This window comes from Bison bison, unplaced genomic scaffold (genome assembly GCF_000754665.1).
Source record: "Bison bison bison isolate TAMUID 2011002044 unplaced genomic scaffold, Bison_UMD1.0 scf7180017864280, whole genome shotgun sequence".
Lineage (NCBI taxonomy): Eukaryota > Metazoa > Chordata > Mammalia > Artiodactyla > Bovidae > Bison > Bison bison.
Window position 1 is genome coordinate 5,589,051 of NW_011494852.1, and position 17,024 is coordinate 5,606,074.

At 39.7% G+C, this 17,024-nt stretch overlaps 2 protein-coding genes across 2 annotated transcripts in view; both read right to left on the bottom strand.

Moving 5' to 3' along the window:
• The window catches only part of LOC104995304 (zinc finger protein 420-like), a 39,486-nt gene that overhangs the window by 16,429 nt on the left and 6,033 nt on the right, over positions 1-17,024 (bottom strand). The window contains 1 exon segment of the mRNA XM_010849167.1: positions 576-1,167. The gene's annotated coding sequence lies outside the window, so the exon portion shown is untranslated.
• ZFP30 (ZFP30 zinc finger protein) overlaps positions 6,720-17,024 on the bottom strand; it is a 71,402-nt gene continuing 61,097 nt past the window's right edge. Inside the window, exons 10-11 of the mRNA XM_010849165.1 lie at positions 12,453-12,481; positions 6,720-10,321 (exon numbers count right to left, since the gene is read on the bottom strand). Coding sequence (XP_010847467.1) covers positions 9,011-10,321; positions 12,453-12,481 — 1,340 coding nt within the window. The 3' untranslated portion in view covers positions 6,720-9,010. The remainder of the gene's footprint in view (positions 10,322-12,452; positions 12,482-17,024) is intronic.

Here is a 17,024-nt window from a genome sequence, read left to right on the forward strand (position 1 = left end):
TCCTTCCAATAAATATTCAGGACTAATTTCCTTTAGGATGGACTGGTTGGATCTCCTTGCTGTCCAAGAGACTCTCAAGAGTCTTCTCCAACAGCACAGTTCAAAAGCATCCATTCTTTGGCACTCAGCTTTCTTTATAGTTCAACTCTCACATCCATACATGACTACCGGAAAAACCACAGCCTTGACTAGACGGACCTTTGTTGGCAAAGTAATGTCTCTGCTTTTTTATATACTATCTAGATTGGTCATAACTTTCCTTCTAAGAAGTAAGCATCTTTTAATTTCATGGCTGCAGTCACCATCTGCAGTGATTTTGGAGCTCCCAAAAGTCTCTGACTTGAAGACAATTTCTTTACCCGGTCATTCGCGCAACGTCACACAACCTCATTGATGGCTGAAGACACAATTACCACTCTCGCAAGTGTTCACACACAAAATCATGCACTCTCATAGGCACATCACGTTACACACACACACACACACACACACACACACACACACACACTGGCGCGCTAAGGCCTGAGACTCTAGACACGGCCTGTCTCTGCACCGCGGCTCAGCCAGCGCCTCACCTTCAGCTTCCCCGGCGTCCTGCAGGGTCCTAGCGGACAAGGCAGTTTCACACTCCGCCCTCCTCACGCCGCAGGGCCGCTCAACTGGTTTAAATACAGCAGGGCTGAAAACTCGGTAGGAAGTGACGTAACATCCGCAGGTTTCTGGAAAATGTAGTCCAACACCGAAAGATCCAAGAGAACCTGCAATCCTGAGCCCTCTTCGAGCCCTCCTCGGTACCGTAATCCTGCAAGGGTATCAGGCCCTCCGTTGACTTCCGGGGTGGAGGAGGGTGGGGGAGAATCACTCCGCTCGACTGTAGTTCAGACTGTGAAGAGGACCCTCCACGGGCATTCTGGAGGGAAGCTTATTTCCGCCATGGGGACTTCTGGGACTTGTAGTGTGTTTAAGAGCCCCAGCTCCGGGAATTGGTGATGGACAGGGAAGCCTGGCGTGCCACAGTCAATGGGGTCGCAAAGAGTCGGACTTGACTGAGAGACTGAGCCCTAGAACTAAGAGCCCCAGAGGGCACAGTGGCATCGTCCTGTTCTCAGTCCCAGCTTGGGCTGGGCTGCGATGGGTGCCGCCAAGGAGAACTAGAGTCCGAAGGTCCTGGCAGGTGGAGGGGAAGAAAGAGCAGATTCTGAGGAAACTGAAGGAGAGGAATCCCCAGGCACTAACCGCAGCCTGGCCTGTTGTAGGAGGGCATGAGAAGAGAGACCCTTCACTGCTGGTGTGAGTGCATTTGCTTCATTTTGTGACCTTGGGTGGAGGGGGGTTGGTGGTTGTGTAGCTGTTCCTGAGACAGTTTTTTTGGTTTGTTTTTGTTTTTTTAATTGGAGGATAATTGCTTTATAATATTGTGTGGGTTTCTTCCATACATCAACACAAATAAACCCTAAGTATATATATGTCCCCTTCTTCTTAACTCTCCTTACCACACCCCCTCCCCATCTTACCTGTTTGGGTTGTCACAGAGCACCAGGTTGAGCTCCCTGCCATCCTAAGCAAATTTCACTGGTTATCTAATTTTACATATGGGTAATGTGTATGTTTCAATGCTACTCTCTCAATTCGTCCCACCTTCTCCTTCCCCTGCCTGAGAAAGTTTTTATGATTTTTTTTAAGTGTTTAAATACTTTTTGAACATAATATGCAAAAAAAGTGCCCAAATCATTAGAGTAGAGCTGGGTGAATTTTCTTGCATTTCTTTTCCTTTTTGGATGGTTTTGTTCATTGCCTCCTGTAGACTGTTATGAACCTCTGTCCATAGTTTTCAGGCACTCTAACTACCAGATCTAATCCCTTGAATCTATTTGTCACCTCACTGTATAATCATAAGGGATTTGATTTAGGTCATAGCTGAATGGCCTAGTGATTTTCCCTACTTACTTTAGTTTAAGACTGAATTTTGCTATAAGAAACTGATGATCTGAGCCACAGCCAGCTCCAGGTCTTGTTTTTGCTTAAATCAAATCCCTTATGATTATACAGTGGAAGTGACAAATAGATTCAAGGGATTAGATCTGATAGACAGAGTGCCTGAATAACTGTGGTTGGAGGTTCATGACAGTGTACAGGAGGCATTGATCAAGACCATCCCCAAGAAAAGAAATGCAAAAAGGCAAAATGGTTGTCTGACAAGGCCTTAAAAATGGTTGAGAAAAGAAGAGAAGCTAAAGGCAAAGGAGAAAAGGAAAGATATACCCACTTGAATGCAGAATTCCAAAGACTAGCAAGGAGAGATAAGAAACTCTTCCTCAGAGATCAATGCAAAGAAATAGAGGAAGACAACAGAATGGGAAAGACTAGAGATTTCTTCAAGAAAATTAGAGATACCAAGGGAACATTTCATGCAAAGATGAGCACAATAAAGGACAGAAATTCTATGGACCTAACAGAAGCAGAAGATATTAAGAAGAGGTGGCAAGAATACATGGAACGATGATACAAAAAAGATCTTCATGACCCAGATAACTACAATGCTCTAGGTGATCACTCACCTAGAGCCAAACATCCTGGAATGCAAAGTCAAGTGGGCATTAGGAAGCATCACTATGAACAAAGCTAGTGGAGGTGATGGAATTCCAGTTGAGCTATTTCAAATCCTAAAAGATGATGCTGTGAAAGTGCTGCACTCAATATGCCAGCAAGTCTGGAAAACTCAACAGTGGCCCCAGGACTGGAAAAGGTCAGTTTTCATTCCAATCCCAAGGAAAGGCAGTGCCAAATGTTCAAACATTTGGCAGCAGAATGTTCAAACTACTGCACAATCACACTCATCTCACATGCTAGCAAAGTAATGCTCAAAATTTTCCAAGCCAGGCTTCAACAGTACGTGAACCGTGAAATTCCAGATGTTCAAGCTGGTTTTAGAAAGGGCAGAGGAACCAGAGATCAAATTGCCAATATCCACTGGACCATTGAAAAAGCAAGAGAGTTCCAGAAAAACATCTACTTCTTCTTTATTGACAATGCCAAAGCCTTTGACTGTGTGGATCAGAACAAACTGTGGACAATTCTGAAAGAGACAGAAATACCAGACCACCTGACCTGCCTCTTGAGAAACCTATGTGCAGGTCAGGAAGCAACAGTTAGAACTGGACATGGAACAACAGACTGGTTCCAAATCAGGAAAGGAGTATGTCAAGGCTGTATATTGTCACCCTGCTTATTTAACTTACATGCAGAGTACATCATGCAAAATGCTGGGCTGGATATAGCACAAGCTGGAATCAAGATTTCCAGAAAAAATAGCAACAACTTCAGATATGCAGATGACACCACCCTTATGGCAGAAAGTGAAGAAGAACTAAAAAGCCTCTTGACGAAAGTGAAAGAGGAGAGTGAAAAAGTTGGCTTAAAGCTCAACATTCAGAAAACCAAGATCACGGCAGCTGGTCCCATCACTTCATGAGAAATAGATGGGGAAACAGTGGCAGACTTTATTTTGGGGGACTCCAAAATCACTGCAGATGGTGACTCCAGTCATGAAATTAAAAGATGCTTACTTCTTGGAAAGAAAGTTATGACCAACCTAGAGAGTATATACAAAAGCAGAGACATTACTTTGCCAGCAAAGGTCCGTCTAGTCAAGGCTGTGGTTTTTCCAGTAGTCATGTATGGATGTGAGCGTTGGACTATAAAGAAAGCTGAGTGCCAAAGAATGGATGCTTTTGAACTGTGCTGTTGGAGAAGACTCTTGAGAGTCTTGGACTGCAAGGAGATCCAACCCGTCCATCCTAAAGGAGATCAGTCCTGAGTGTTCACTGGAAGGACTGATGTTGAAGCTGAAACTCCAATACTTTGGCCACCTGATGTGAAGAGCTGACTTATTTGCAAAGACCCTGATGTTGGGAAAGATTGAAGGCAGGAGGAGAAGGGGATAACAGAGGATGAGATGGTTGGATGGCATCATTGACTCAATGGACATGAGTTTGAGTAAACTCCGGGAGTTGGTGATGGACAGGGAGGCCTGGCGTGCTGCAGTCCATGGGATTGCAAAGAGTCAGACATGACTGAGTGACTGAACTGAACTGATATAATAGAGCCTTTCCATCTTCAGTTGCAAAGAATGTAATCAATCTGATTTCGGTATTGACCATTTGGTGATATGAATGTGTAGGGTTATCTCTTGTATTGTTGGAAAAGGGTGCTTGCACTGGTTTGTATGACTAGTGCATTCTCTTGGCAAAACTCTGTTAGCCTTTGCCCTGCTTCATTTTTTACTCCAAGGCCAAACTTGCCTGTTACTCCAGGTATCTTTGGACATCCTACTTGGACAAGCTCCCAAGATGAAAGGTTGTTGCTGAGCTGTTGCCTTCATTTCAGATTCTTGGCCTCTGGAGGAGAGGAATTCAATCCAGGGCCAGTCATGAGGCTTGATGGCTCAGAGCTTTTGAGTGACGAAGTTTTATTAAAGTATAAAAGAGAGGGAGAAAGCTTCTGTTGTAGACATTAGAAGGGGGCAGGAAGATTGCCCCCCTGCTAGTCTTTGGCAGGAAGTTATATAGCCAGTAGCAGGCTGCTAATTAGAGAAAAGAAATGTCTCAAAACTCAGAGAGTGGCACCATGTCCCTCACCCACAACATACATTTTGAGATAACATTGGCACAAGGTGAGTCATCCCGGGCCATAAAATGATTGGCATGAATCTTGAAGAAAGGCAGGTTTCCAAGCAAATACATAGTCTCATTAACATAGCTTAAGAGAACATTTCCATGAGTAAAACATACTGGTTTGTCAAGTACTGTTCTGAGACTTAGGTGAAGGGACTTGAAGAAAGATAGAGTCTAGGGTAAATACATAGTTCATTAACAAAGCTTAAGAAAAACATTTCCATAAGAAAAACACATTGGTTAGCTCAAGGTTTGAGAAAAGTTAAGTTCAGGTGGAACCAGGTGTCATCATGGCAACAAAGAATTTTAAAAGAAACTCCTTTTAAATTTGTATAGAGAAGGGAAATGATCTGATACTTGTAGTTTGTTTCCTCCTGCTGCTTAAGAGAGAGAGAAAAAATGTCTGACACTTGCAGCCTATTTCCTCCGGTTGGAGCCCCTACCTTTCCTGCCTGTTACTCTCTCATGGTGTTAGGGAGTGTTTTCATTTCATTCTTTTACATGTAGCTGTCCAGTTTCCCCAGCACCACTTATAGAAGAGACTGTCTGATGCTGGGAAGGATTGAAGGCAAAAGGAGAAGGGGGTGTCAGAGGATGAGATGGTTAGATAGCATCTCTGACTCAATGGACGTGAATTTGAGCAAACTCTAGGAGATAGTGGAAAACAGAGGAGCCTGGAGTGCCACAGTCCATGGGATCTCAAAGAGTTAAACACAACTTAGTGACTAAACAACAACTTTCCTCCATTATATATTCTTGCTTTCATTGTCATAGATTAGGTGGCCACAGATGTATAGGTTTATCTCTGGGCTTGCTATCCAGTTCCATTGATCTATATTTTTGTTTTTGTGCCAGTACTATACTGTTTGATCACCGTAGCTTTGTAGTATAGTCTGAAGCCAAGGAGCCTGCTTCCTCCAGCTCTGTTATTCTTAAGACTGCTTTCACTATTTGGAGTCTTTTGTGTTTCCATGGAAAATGTTAAATTTCTTTTAATTCTGTGAAGAATGCCCTTGGTAATTTGTTGGGGACTGCATTGAATCTGTAGATTGCTTTGGATAGCAGAGTCATTTTCATAATAGTCATTCTTTCAATCCAAGAACATGGTATATCTCTCCATCTATTCTTGTCATCTTTGACTTCTTTCATCAATATCTTAGTTTTCTGAGTATAGGTCTTTTACCTCCTTAGGTAGGTTTCCTCCTACATTATTTTATTCTTTTCGATGTGACGGTAAACGGGACTGTTCCCTTAATCTCTCTGATCTTTTGTTGTTAGTGTATAGGAATGCATCTCTTGCTTTTTCAATTGAAATCAGTCCCTCTGACTTCATTTTGCTTAACTTTCTCTGCCTCTATAAATATAGATGAGAACGTGGTCGGGTGCCGAGCTGTTCGGGTCGCGTATTAACATCTGGGTTCTTTCTACCTGGCTGAACTTACCAGTGGGAAATATGAGTCGAAGAATAAAGTCAACATACAGGCCTAAAGGAAGAGGTTTTGGTCGTGCATATCCCCAGGCACTTATCGAGGTTGAGGAACCTGCAGAGGAGCTACCAATTGAAGGAAAGGGCATTACACCTGGTCAAGAGAGAAAGGATGAAGGAGCATCTGCATCTCCAGGGCCTTCCCTGGAGGCTTCTCAACAGGAACTGGCTGAGCCAAAGACCGGTTCTGAGCATGGAGATGGCCCTGATGTCGAGGGGAAGGGAGTGCCAAATCTAGAGCCCATAAAAATGCCGGAAGCGGGTGAAGGAAAACCGCAGATTTGAATGAAGACAAACTAACCATGCAGGCTGTTCTTGTGTTGAAAATGTGGCTCTTAAAATTCTCTCAATATTGCCTCTGAAACTACTATAACATTTAAAAAGTTTGAAACAAAAAATTCAATAAAGCCTTGCAGCTTTGTCCAAAGGAAAAAAAAAAAAAAAAAATAAATATAGATGAAAGTTACCTATTGCAGCCTTGAAGAGATGTTCTTACATGAGTACCCCTAGACTCTGCAGGTACCCAATGCCTTTGGAGAGTTGGATTTATCATGGACACAAGTAATATTTTTCTTTCGGGTGTGCTGACAGTTATCACTTTGGTAGGAGGTGGGGTTGGAGATGGAGGGGCTAGAGCTGGGGTCAGGAGTGAGGTGTCCTCTGCTCAAGAGCTGTCACTGCCCTACTCGGGGCAGAATTTGATCCCAGGTTGTTGGAGCAGAAGTCCTGAGGGTCAGACCCAAGCTAGTTCTGTTTTATGAACCATGCCCCTCGCTTTAGGCTGGGGGCCCTGGAGCAAGGGGGGCCCTGCAAGGGGGCCCATGTCAGCTACAGAGGTCTGAGCTGTCTCCAATGTGCTGCCCATGCACACACCAGCAATTGCTTCCCTTGCTCTGTTTAGATAAAGCCCTGAGTGCTGGCAAAGTTCATCTTAGTCTTTCCAGTGCAGTCAAAGGTTTTTGTTTGTTTGTTTGTTTTTTCCCTTTTCCCTTCCCTATTTCTTCAACAGAGTGCTGTAATCTCTCCTCAGGAAATCTGAACATCTACAAAGTATCTCTCACCTGTGGGTGTCTGCTGAAGTCAGCACTCTCCAGGTTTACCTTAAGTGCAGCCAAGAAGGACTGGGGCCAGTTTATAGACTCCTGCTGGTTCAACAGCCCATATACCAAGAACTATCTGCCTATTACATGATATACACAGGTGGGTGAGACTCCTCTCAAGTCCACTGGCCTATAGTGCTGGATCCCACAGCAACCTCAGAGGCAATTTGTTGTGGATATATGCCAAGTTTACTTGTGGGCATCTTATGCCACTATGAGGCTAATGTTATTTTTCAGTGTTCAGATTTTTATGAAAGAGCTATCCTATTTTTTAAAGTTTTATGATTTATTTTTGCCTTCTTAAATTTACATTCTTTATTCTCCATTAAGATAAATTATTCTTGTTCAATAAGGGATACATGTTGATCAAAGTTTTCCTATGTTCACTTACATAAATGTCTTTTCCTCATAATGTCTTTGATGTTGAGTAAGGTAGAGATCACAGTTAAAACTTTTGCCATAAATAACAAAGACTGAGAAGATAACAATGATGATGGCTAAATTAACCAAGTATTTATTATGTGATAGGCACATTGTAGAATCCCCATAATTTGCTTCAGAACCACACTAATTATGCCCACAGTACCGTAAACACATCACATATGCACATAAAAGGATCTGGAAGAATAAGCAAGTTAGTTAATGCTGGGGAAGTAACCAAGTTCAGGGATGTTAGCCAAAGGGAAGTAAGATTTTACGGATGATGTATAAATCATGTAAAGCAGAGGAGACCCACACATTATCTTTTAAAATGAACAACAAATAAAGCAGACACATTCAAAAGGGGCCAACAAAGTAACTCTTTATGATGAAAAAGTTTTTCTGTATTTGACAAAAATAAGGGTTTGGTAAAAACAGGTGAATACTTTAATGCCAGTGGAATTGTAACAATATATTTACAGAGATAGAGTATTAAAAGCTGGTTATAGCATGATCACATTTCTTCCAAAAGCAATGCCAGGTATAATCTTAAAGGATTTGTTTCAAAAATTTGACAGTGATTATCTATGACTGGTAAGATTACAGATAACTATATCTATTTTTAACTCATATTTACATTTTTATGTAGGAAAATTGTTCTGCAAAAAGAACAGTATAAAGTTTATAAAGAAAAACAAAACCTTCCAAAACAAAAAGTACACATCTATAAGACATTAAAGGATATGTAAAAGTAACCATAACTTAACACAAACAGGGTGAAAAACAGATACAAACACAGATATGCAAATTTGAAAACAAATACTGAAGTGATATTTAAGCTTTATATGTATAAAAATATACTATCAAACAACAAAAATATAAAAATAGATATGGTTATTGGATAAATGATATTAGTATGAGAAATGGGGGAGAGAGAAAAAGGGTAAATTTAGACCCTCAATAATAATTTAAAATAATTTTGAAATGGATCAGTAATTCTGTATAATACACACAAAAATAAGAACATTAAAAAGAAAGTAGCAAGGTTAGCCCCTGAATAAATTTCAATGTTTAAAATAAAGGCAACATACAATAAAAGATTTTTCAATTTTTAATATTAACAAGTGTGAATTTTCTGAAAATGGTGAAGGAATGAATTTAGATAAAAATCTTCTATTTTATTCAGATTGGTTTAAAAAAAATTTTTTTATGTATGAATTTTCTCAGACTGACTAACTGGTAAAGTAAGGTATATGTACTTTAATTATATTTGTGGGGATTCTCACTAGTATGAATTTTCTTCTTGTATGCTTAACTATATAATTCCAACGTTATGGAGTTTCCAACTCACAGAGCTTCTCACCAGCATGATTTTTCTTATGTTGCTGAATTTCTGAACCCCTCCCCAAAGCTTTCCCACATGCCTTACATTCATAAAGCTTCTCAGCAGTATGCATTCTCTGGTGCTGAGTAAGGGTTGAGCCAGTACCAAAAGTCTTCCCACATTCCTTACATTCATAGGGTTTCTGACCAGTGTGTATTCTCTGGTGTCGATTAAGAGCTGAGCCACTACTAAAGGACTTTCTACATTCTCTACATTCATAGGGTTTTTCACCAGTGTGAATTAGCTGGTGTTGGATAAGTTTTGAGCCACTAGCGAAAGCCTTCCCACATTCCTTACATTCATAAGGTTTCTCACCAGTATGAATTCTCTGATGTTGAGTGAGGTCTGAACCACTACTAAAGGCCTTCCCACATTCCTTACACTCATAGGGTTTCTCACCAGTGTGCATTCTTTGATGCTGAATAAGTTTTGAACCACTTCTAAAGGCTTTCTCACATTCCTTACACTCATAAGGTTTCTCACCAGTGTGAATTCTCTGATGTTGAGTGAGATCTGAGCCACTATTGAAAGCCTTCCCACATTCCTTACACACATAAGGTTTCTCACCAGTGTGAATTCTTTGATGTCGAGTAAGGGCTGATCCAAAACTAAATGCTTTCCCACATTCATTACATATATATGGTTTCTCACCCGTATGAATTCTCTGATGCCGAGTAAGGGCTGAACCACTACTAAAGGCCATTCCACATCCTTTACATTCATAAGGTTTCTCACCAGTGTGAACTCTTCGATGCTGAGTAAGGTTGGAACCACTGCCAAAGGCTTTTCCACAATCCTTACATTCATAAGGTTTCTCACCTGTGTGGATTCTGTGATGCCGAGTAAGGGCTGATTCAAAACTAAAGGACTTCCCACATACCTTACACTCATAAGGCTTTTCACCACTGTGAATTATCTGATGTCGAATAAGGCCTGATCCAAAACTAAAGGCTTTTCCACATTCCTTACATTCATATGGTTTCTCACCAGTGTGAATTCGCTGATGGTGAGTAAGGTTTGAGCCACTACCAAAGGCCTTCCCACATTCATTACATTCATAAGGTTTTTCACCAGTATGAATTCTTTGATGGTAAGCAAGATTTGCACCACTACCAAAGGCCTTGCCACATTCTTTACATTCATAAGGTTTCTCACCAGTATGAATTCGCTGATGTCGAATAAGGACTGATACAAAACTAAAATCCTTCCCACATTCCTTACATTCAAGGAGTTTCTCATCAGTATGAATTCTCTGATGCTGGGTATTGAAAGTGGGCATGTCTTCAGGAGTAAATATCATTTGACTTAAATGTCCTTCCTGAGATTCCTGTTTTCTCTCAAACTGGCTTTTACATTCCCAGTCACCTCTGAAACGTGAGTATGCAATGCTGTTTTTTATAAGTCTTTCCATTATCTCCCACCAGGATGATTCTATTCCATAAATATCCTTTTTCAGAAATAATTCTTGGTCTCAACTTTGATTCACAGTCTGAAAGAAAATATAAAAACATTCACTTTTTTGGTGTGTGTTCTGGGAGAATTAAACTTTTCTGATAGATATGAAAAGACTTAAACTCATTTTCATAAAAAGTAAGTGGCTTATACAGTTCTCCTTTATGATTGGACATTTTGACAAACAGATAAGGAAACAGAATGAGAAGAAACACTAGAAGGTGAGAGACTTATTTAGGAATACAGATTAAGTCAATCATTCCTAACTAGTGATTTAGATAAAAACACCCTAAAGAAGGAGGAAGCTCAATAATTATAAATATGTCCAGGTCCCATCCCAATTTTATTAGAGGATAAAACTAGTGCCATATACATTTTAAAATGAGCATAATTGTCATTTAACTCATTTCTTAGGGTTGTTTAGAGCGTTAAGTAACTATACTAGGAATGAAAATTCTAGGATAGATGGTCATAAATTGCATCCCTGAAGGAGATAGAAGAGAAAGTTACTCTAGATATAGCAGCATCTTGATGAAAGATTAATGAACTGAATAAGTCTGGAATTAGCAATAAAGAGGGAAGATTCTTTTGTGGTTAGAATATAGTTTGTTTATGCCATTTGATAAAATCCATGTTTACTTAGGAAGTCTATGAGGTTAATCTTGGGAGAACAAAAAAGGGGACTTGCAAAGGCCACAGCAGAGTAATTGAGAGTTTAGTTCTAAAGTCACAGAAAAGGAATGATAAGATAGGAGATAATGGGATACTTGTGGGAAATTACAAGAAGGATGCAGATAGATGAGTTCTCTGAACATCAATGGTTATTGAAATGACTCTGAAATCACATATAATATATTTACACAGTTGTATAAAATAATGCTACCTTGTTTGGTAGCTATCAATTTGGAAGACCTAAAAGTGACTGGAAAACGATTCAGAGACATCAGTTAAGACCTTGAACAAATAAATAACTCAAGTTCCCAGAGGTAAAAATATTTCAGCTCCAGTCTTTTTCTGCATTACTCAAACAACAAGCTTGTTTAGACTAGGTCTAAATATGTCTTGGGGCTTCTCAGGTGGCACAGTGGTAAACAACCAGGCTGCCAATGCAGGAGATGTAAGAGACATGGGTTCGATTCCTAGGTTGGGAAGATCCCCTGGAGGGGGGCATGGCAACGTACTCCAGCATTCTTGCCTGGAAAATCCCATGTACAGAGGAGCCTGGTGGGCTACAGTCCATAGGGTTGCAAAAGGTCAGACACGACTGAAGTGACTTAGCATACACGCATGCAGTCCTCACTGGGGAGTTAGAGCTTCAACATATGAATTAGGGAAGAGGGGACACAATTGAGCACATAATATTCACTAAAGCAAGGGTCATAGAAGCAGAGTGATACTGCTCTAACTGGAATCATGTTCATATAATCAAATCAACAAGAATGGGTTAAAATTAATTTTAAAAATCAAACAGATTAAAAAAAAAATCAAACAGATTACAAACAGCAACAAATGAACCTAAAAGTATCTCAAATGCGTAACACAGCCACACTGAAGGAGGGGATTAAGAAATGAATTCAAATAAATTTGAACACAGTATTTTAACTATGTACCCTTATTCTGAAGACAAAGAGAACTATAAACAAATACTGAGCTCCACTTAGTAGGTTTGATAGTTACTATAGTATAGGTTAGGAAATCTATTTTTATTATATTATAGAATTGAACAAAATTAGTAAATATAAAGAGGATAATGAGAGTCAGGTTTTTAACTACTGGCGAAGGGAGATACAAATCTGGAACAGGATTAAGACCAGACTGAATACTGTAGTCCTATCACCCAGATCTTGGTTTCTAAATATTCTTTACAGCAAGAAACCAGGCTGTTTAGAGAAATTATTTACTTCAGGCTGGAGCCAGGAGAGTAATTAGAAATAAGCCTGTAACATCTTGGGCCAGAGAGGAAATGCTCAAAGAATCATGGGGAAAATCAAAAGTACACAGAAGCCAGCCTGAATAGACTCCCATTGACCAAATCTGGGATAACTTGAGTATCAAAATAAATGGTAATGCATCATATAACACACTGAATAAATGAAAATCTACAAATACATACTGATATAACAAATGAACAAATAAGTGAGTGATAAGGGAATGCTCTCCTTCACAGTCGAATACCAACTAATTAATACAGACAAAATCATGGAGATTTTAAAATTTTACCATCTTGAAAACATCATAGTAATAAAGGATCCAGACAATAATGGATAAAGGATCCCACACATCAATGGATGCTAAAAGTTGTGGGTAAAAGTTTGGTGATGAGGTATTTACATAGTTTCAACATATCTCTCTGCTATTAATTATAAATTAATTAGCTGTTAATTACAAAGAGACAACTACTGCCTTTACAGTGAAGACACATAGTAGATACCACCGTAACCAGCCATCAAAGTTAATATGGGACAAGTCAATATCACATACTCCCTTCTATGATGTCCTGAGATGGATACAATCACTTTTGGGGTATTCCTGCCACAAAATTCATAACCTGAAAGTTAATTATGAGGAGCCATAAGACAAATCCTAACTAAGTGACATTTTAAAAAATAAATGGCCTATCCTCTTCAAAAACGTCTACATCATGAAATGCAGACATCTTTAATCTTCCAGGTTAAAGATTAGAGAGAGACATAATAAGTAAATTCAATGTGTGACCCTGGTCAGTGAGTCAGGGAGAAAGGGTGAGGGATGAGGGTAGGATGAGCTGCTACAAAGAATATTATTGGGACTAGCAAAAAAATTTGTATATTGACTATAATGCACTGTTGTTAAAATCTCTGATTTTAGTGACTATATTGTGGTTATGTAAAAGAATACTCTTGTCCCTAGGAAACAACACAGTGAAGTGTTTAAGGGTAAAGGGGCAAATTCTACAACTTATTCTTAAATAGTTCAGATAAAATATGTGTATTGTGTATTTGTGAGTGTGCATGCATGCATATATAGAGACAGAGAACAACTGCAAATGCACACAGGAATGATAATACCAATGGAATAAAATGTAAACTACTGGTGATCCTGAGCAAAGAGTACCCAAGAATACTTTGTATTATTCTTGTAACTTTTCTGCAATTTGAATAAAAATTTAAATTAATCAAAATTTAAAAGTTACCCAAAACAAAGTAAGGCACAGTCCTAATTCTCATGTTAAATGTGAGCCTAAATAGAAATATAAAATACCTAAAAATAAAATGAAAAGGAGAGTAATACATATAAAAAACCTGGACACAGGAAAACTACGCCCCTCAAAAGAAAATTTAATAACATTCAACTCCTTTTTTAAAAACTGATTTGAATTCAGCACTGCAAGAAACTAAAAAAAAAAGCAGGAAAAAATTAATGAAGATAAAAACAGAATATAAAAATGTTAAAATACATAAGATTCAGAAAACTCAAACCTTGCTTTTGAAAAGAATATGAAGACTGCTGATTAAACATATATGTATGCCATTTCCTTTAGGTATTGTTCCAAAACACCATTAAAAGGACCAAACAATGATAGTTTCATAATGTTAACTGCTGGCAAGAGTACAGGTATGACAGATACTACTGATTGCCTCCTTCAACATCATCCCTGTCCTACTTTGCTACAAGAATTTTTTTCCATCAGCTCCAGAAAATGAATCATACCTTGTCTAAGCCAGTGGTTATGAATTCTGATTGCTATTAGAATCAATTGGATAGCTTTAAAAAAAATGTTCTAAAACTTGAACCCCACTCCAGACCAATTAAATCTTAATGTTTGTCTAGTCATCTTGTATGAGCTTGAGTCATTGTCAACTGTGACAGCACACTAGATTATCTGATGATCTTTTATTTAAAAAATTTTTTAATTTATTTTTTGGCTGCACTGGGTCTTTGTTGCTGTGTGCCAGCTTTCCGTAGTTGGCTGAGCAAGGGCTACTCTCTAGTTGCAATGCATAGGCTTCTCACCGCAGGGGCTTCCCTCGTTGTGCAGCAGAGGCTCTAGTCAAGTGGGCTTCAGTAGCTGCAGCACAACAGCTCAGTAGCTGCAGCTTGTGGGTCCTAGAGTGCAGGCTCAGTAGTTGTGCGCATAGGCTTAGTTGCTCCATGGCATACAGGATCTTCCCAGACCAGAGATCGAACCTGTCTCCTGCACTAGAAAGCAGATTCTTAACCACTGGACCACCATGGAAGTCCCTGGTGATCTTTATTTTTTTTATTGGATAATTGGAGGATAATTGCTTTACAGTGTGTGGGTTTGCTGGTTTCTGCTGTGGTGGTGGTTTAGTCTCTAAGTCGTGTCTGACTCTTGCAACTCCATGGACCATAGCCCGTCAGGCTCCTCTGTCCGTGGGATTTCCCAGGCAAGAACACTGGAGTGAGTTGCTATTTCCTTCTCCACCTGCTGATCTTTTAAAATTGATGATTTCCAAGCTCTATCCCAAACCAGTTAAACCAGAATTGCTAGAGGTGGGATCCAGACAGGAGTAACAAAAGTTAAGAATAACCAGCTTAAATTAAATGAAATAATTAACCCTCTATTCTATTTGTTGCAATTGCATCTTTCTGCCTTATGGAGCCAAAAGTAACCTAAACGGCAGTAGAAAAACAGGGCTGACAAAGAGAGTTGGGTATACTGTGAAGTGAATAAGCCACTGTGAAGTTTAACTTAGAAATGTTTACTGAAGTCTAAAGTATGTGTTCCCTGGGCTAAAGTATGGGCTTCCCTGGTGGTTCAGTCAGTAAAGAATCTGCCTGCAATGTGGGAGACCTGGGTTCGATCCCTGGGTTGGGAAGATCCCCTGGAGAAGGGCATGGCAACCCACTCCAGTATTCTTGCCTGGAGAATCCCCATGGACAGAGGAACCTGGAGGGCTGCAGTCCATGGGGTCGCAAAGAGTCAGACACAACTGAGCAACTGAGCACACAGAGCACACACAAAGTATGTGTACTTTTTATCTCCATAATTTCACTATTAGTATATACCTTAGAGAAGACATGTACATAGAAGTTCACTGGAGCAATGTTTGCCACAGTGATTTAACTATATAAAATCTAAATCTCTAAAAACCATAAAATCAAAATAAAATAAAATAAAAACCATAAAATCATTAAACATACCACAGTACTATAAAATTTGGCCTTACATGAAGTAATTTAAGTGAGCTCTATACTTAAACGAACAATTCTCCACAAAGAATAAAAAAGTAAGCTTCAGAACAGTAACAGTAACTGTTGTTGTTTAGTTGTTAAGTTTTGTCTGACTCTTAGTGACCCCATGGACTGTAGCAATCCAGGCTCCTCTGTCCTCCACTACCTCCTGGAGTTTGCTCAGATTCATGTCCATTGAGTTGATGATGCTATCTAGCCATCTCATCTTCTGCTGCCCCCTTCTCCTGTTGCCTTCACTCTTTTCCAACATCAGGGTCTTTACCAATGAGTCAGCTCTTCACATCAGGTGGCCAGAGTACTGGAATTTCAGCTTCAGCATCTGTCCTTTCAATGAATATTCAGGGTTGATGTCCTTAAGGATTGACTGGTTTGATCTACTTGCAGTCCAATCCAAGGAACTCTCATGAGTCTTCTTTAGCACCACTGTTCGAAAACATCAGTTCTTTGGCACTCAGCCTACTTTATGGTCTAACTCTCATATCTGTACATGACTACTGGAAAAACCATAGCTTTGACTTTATGGACCTTTGTTGGCAAAGTGATGTCTCTTTTTAATATGCTGTCTAGGTTTGTCATAGGTTTCCTAACTACTAAATGACACCAAGTAAGTGGTTAGGCCCTGTTTTTAAGGGTTTTACATGAACCAACTCAATCCTTGGACCAATCTTATAATGCAGTTACTTTCCACATTTTGCAGGATGTACTTATAATTCTTTTTATACAGAAATATTTTTCAATGAAAAACAGTACCACATACACATTTACATGTGTATGCATTTTTTGGGGGGACATGCCTCGAGGCATGTGGGATCTTAGTTCCTCAACCAGGGATCAACCTAGATGCCCTGCAGTGGTTAGGAAGTTTAGAGTCCTAATGACGGGACCACAAAGGAATTACCCATGTATATGCATTTTTTAATAGGATAAATAATTAATTGATAACAGTGGCTACCTTTGGGTACTTCAGGTAGATACCTCAGTTAAGTCTCTCAGTCATTGTCTGACTCTTTGTGACCCCATGGGCTGCAGCACGCCAGGCTTTCCTGTCCATCACCAACTCCCAGAGTTTACTCAAACTCATGTGCATGGAGTTGGTGATGCCATCCAACCATCTCATCCTCTGTTGTCCCCTTCTGCTCCTGACTTCAATCTTTCCCAGCATCAGGGTCTTTTCCAATGAGTCAGCTCTTCACATCAAGTGGCCTAAGTATTGGGAGTTTCAGCTTCAGAATCAGTCCTTCAAATGAATATTCAGGACTGATTTCCTTTAAGATTGACTGGTTGGATCTCCTTGCAGTCCAAGGGACTCTCAA